This window comes from Neolamprologus brichardi, chromosome 9 (assembly GCF_056152115.1).
Source record: "Neolamprologus brichardi isolate AB-2024 chromosome 9, ASM5615211v1, whole genome shotgun sequence".
Lineage (NCBI taxonomy): Eukaryota > Metazoa > Chordata > Actinopteri > Cichliformes > Cichlidae > Neolamprologus > Neolamprologus brichardi.
The window spans coordinates 37,312,020-37,316,338 of NC_142112.1; the positions used below are offsets into that span (position 1 = coordinate 37,312,020).

Consider the following 4,319-nt stretch of genomic DNA (forward strand, 5'->3'; position numbering starts at 1 on the left):
AAGCAAAGAGTGATTCACAGGCAGAGCCGAGTTTATTTCTCACATTTTTGTGTCCTTATGGTTCCAAGCGCTGTCACCAATCTTTGCATTTTGTTATTATCTCATGACACTTGTTTAATCAGCTACCATCTCTCCTGTGGACTTTTTACTGTCTACAGTCTCAGATCAACACAGCCCTGCCCTTCCCATATTAGATTCTTGATGAATGTGTGTTGTTGTTATTCAGCCTGGTTCAATGTGCCCCTTTTTAACTTTGAGCACCCGCCCCTTTAAACCTCTCTGCACGGCCCTGGAAGGCAGCAGGTGGGAGAATTTCATTTTTTTATTTAGGAGGTTTTTATATATTTAGGTTTTATTTAGGAGTTGAAGCTGAATCAAAACTGCTTTCAGGATCTCAATGGGACACTTTGAAGTCTTCTTGGCAAAGTTGAGACCACATCTAACGAGGCAGAGAAATAATTTCAGAGAGGACCTGGAGCAGCGTTTAGCTGTGTGTCTGATATAAATTGTGTTATTTAACTGTTTCTTCTCGTTGTAAGTTCAGTGTTGATGCACATTTTGATTCACTTGTGCAGTGATCTGATTGATGAGATCTGTAAACCCGGGAAAATTGAGCTTGGTCCAAAAAAATAAATGCTGCAAATTCATCATGTGAAGTCAGGCAGTCGGTGTGAACGGCTGCATGAAGAACAGACATATAATTTTGTAAAGTTTGGAAGTAAATTTATATGTCATTTAATACACAACGGAGTGTTTATGAGGATTACGGAGCTAGTTATGTAACCATTTTATTTTTACATTTGATGGTTACATGTTTTGATATTTACATATTTACATATTTGAATGTTTACACATGCACTTTCAAAGCAGTAATAAGTACGTACTGAATGCTGCAGTTACCTGAGTCTAGGATTTCCTGGCTTCTGATTGGCTAGTGAAGTCTCATGGGGGCTGCACACAGGAAGTGTTGTTTTTGTTGTGTGGAGATTAAAGGTGCTGCTGAGAAAGTTATCCATCTTCATCTTGCTGTTTCTAATAGTTCAGAGAGATTCAGAGCCACATAACGAACCGTCATGTTACATTTTTAACACCTGAAATGTTCACATGGGTCGAGCGTGTGAAGGCCTTCAGTGTCATTGTGAGGAAACTCAGCCAAACTTCATTACATGCACAAGTAATTTATTTTCTTTCTTTCTTTTTTAATTACAGGGCGACTGATTCAGATAGACAATATATAGAATTTAGTACTCACAAAAATTCGGATTCAAGTCAAATTTACTGTGAATACTGAATCATAAAGTGAACAAATCTTTAGCTAATATAAAATATTTTAAGACTTGATAACAATAAGCACACATCAGATCATTTGGGGCCAACAAGATCAAATTCCTGCTGTTTGTTTTAACCTCATTAAAAAAAATCCACAAATACACAACAGAGATGGATCAAATATATACAGATACATCTGGAAATTACTGCACAATAACAATTTTAGTTAATTTTTTTTTTAGCTAAAACACATTAAAGTTGCAAATATGTGTTTAATATGAGGTTAAAGTGCAGACATTTACTTTTAATTTTGTTGGAAATTTTTTTTATACAATCTTGTATTTTACATTAACAATTCTGTTAAAAGCTGTTTCAAATTTTGAAGATAAGATGTGGTTCGTGTTTGCACTTTTTTTACTCATTACATCCAGTCAAAGGAAATCTCAGTTTAAACTAAAGATATTATTATTATATGTTAATTGTTGTAATCAGCCATGTAACATTAATATTAAGTTTCAGTCTGGAGAAAAAGGTTGGATTCAACTTTGCTTAAAGATCAAAAAGAGCTGGAGCAGTCCTATTTCGATCAAACTAAGATGTTGATGTTTGTAACTGAAGCCTGAAGACAAATTCAGCAAAATTTACCAAATGCCTCAAATCAGCCCAACATACTCACAGAAGAAGGAGTCAAGTTCACACAGAGACTCAATCATCTGTGAAGTGGCACTTTCACCTTTGTTCCTCACAGTGTCGATAACAAAACGAGCTCTGTCACTTCTGTTTGGCATTACGTTTGCTTCCTCTCTCTCAGCATCAGTTATCACTCTTTCCTCCAGCAGTTTGTCCATCAGACTGCTGAGAACAGATCCTGATATCCCTTTAATAAATGAGCTCCGTACATTTAACAGCTTCTCATTTGGAGGGAGACTCAATGTTCTCACTCAGTTGGGTAAAAGACAAACCTCACTTTTCCAGACACAGCTGGAGCTGCTCTGGTGTGTCAGACTCAGGTTAACATCTGTAATGACTCTGTTGAAAATCACCTGGAATGATGGAACTGAGCTGTTAAAATACTCTCCATAAAACTCTGCTTCATTTGGTTGAACTACAATCAGGTCATCATCAGGAGCAGTGGACAGAGTATAAACCTGCTTTGGAAATAGACTACATCTTGAAGGTATGTCTATGTACATCTCTTCACCATTTAATTCCCTCCTGGTACGCTTAACATGAAGAATCACTACATTTCTCGGCACCAACAACACACTGAGGACAGACCTGGGATGAGGATCAACTGGGGGTTTGTAGAAGAGGAGAATCAAAGCTTGGATTGGGTCAGGGGGAGAGTTGTCATCTCTGAAAATACCATACCCAGAAAACCCTGTGATGTTTATAACAACGTGAGTTTCTGTTATCTGCAGAGGGGTGATGAACTCGATATCTTCAAGCTTATCCACATGAGCGACCTGCAAGAACTGACCTCCACCTGTGGAGATGAGCTCACAGTGTGGGAGATGAAGCTGACACACAGACTGCTGCTGACATTTGATGTCAAACAGGGGTCCTGCAGGCTTCTTGTGGTGTTGGGCCAGCAGCTTCCTGTTCCAAGGGACAGTCCTGTAAACCACGTCTCCTTCTGCCTTCATGACAAACACCAGGCCGGTTACACTGCACTGGTACAGGCCTGCACAGGAGCACTGGAACGTGTAGTTTTCATCATCAGACTCATGAGCAGTGATGATAGGTGTAAACTCTTCAAAGCAGCTTTTTGGATTCATGTCACATGAACTTGCTGCTTGTGTTAAATCCTTCTTTAATGTTGTTCTCAGTGACAGCAAGTCCTTAGAGTGATTCACAGAGTTGGATATTTCACTCGGCTCATGGAAATCTGCAGAGAAATAAAATAGAGGATTCAATGGCAGTGGGACAGTTTGTAGATGGGAAGCAAGAGGGCAAATCAGCCACCTGGAACAATTCCCTCAGAAATCTGCTTTTGGGTCCAGATTTTCCTCATCATCACACAAAGTAATCTCTACACTCTCTTACTTAGACTTGGATCCTCCCGTGCCAATTGGCACATCGGGTGACAAGGGAACGCCATCGAACTCGGTCCGTCGCGGCACTCTCTACCACACAGCAATTTAACAAAATATATGATTAACAATAACAACAACAATAACAACAATAAAAATAATAATAATGAAAACAATAACAACAACAACAATAACAACAACAACAACAACAACAACAATAATAATAATAATAACAATAACAACAACAACCATAATAATAATAATAATAATAATGATAACAATAATAATAATAATAACAATAACAACAACAATAATAATAATAATAATAACAATAATATCAACAACAACAACAACAACAATAATAATAATAATAATAATAACAATAACAACAACAATAATAATAAACAGAAGAGTTAAACGGTTTCAGTGAAAGAACTGTTAAGTTCAATTAAGAGTAAAGAAGTTCATTTCTGGTCTCTGCTGGATATTCTTATTGGAAACAGGAAACTTTTATTGTTTTTATGTGTTTTGTTCATTTATTTACTTTTGCCTAAACCTACATGCAGGGCAGACAAAAAAACAAGAAAAACAAAGATCTGACTTACCCAGTTAGTTGTCTATTGGGTTCTCATAACCCAAATCTTTCAAACAGATTGTCAGATGTGTTTTTATTGGATGGATGGATCATGTGAGTCCTTCCTCCTTCCCACCTGAATGTTGTGTCATTTGAGAGTTTTTCAGTTTGCTCTAGCAAAACAACTTCCCACAAGATGTGCTGTAAAATCAGAATTTCAGCTGACTGTGTTTGGCCACTGACCAATGGTTTGAAGCAGCCCTCAGCGCTCATGTAACAGCTTTTTATATACTGTAGAATATAGAAGTCTAAATCTACAGCAAACTTTCAAATCATCAGCAGCAGCAAGTAATCTGATCACAGTCTGCACAGAAAATCTGCTGGAGATCACAGTACAAAATGTGATTTCTCCAGGCAGACTAGAACCGAGGGTTCCCCTACGA

The 4,319-nt window shown here is 37.6% G+C and overlaps 1 protein-coding gene across 1 annotated transcript; it reads right to left on the bottom strand.

Annotated features, from left to right (window-relative positions):
• Positions 1 to 1,922: 1,922 nt before the first annotated feature.
• Positions 1,923 to 3,370, bottom strand: LOC148101614 (NACHT, LRR and PYD domains-containing protein 1a-like). The gene is given in 2 exon segments (XM_087845533.1): positions 1,923 to 3,157; positions 3,316 to 3,370. Coding segments are annotated over 2 exon segments (1,290 nt in total).
• Positions 3,371 to 4,319: the final 949 nt, after the last annotated feature.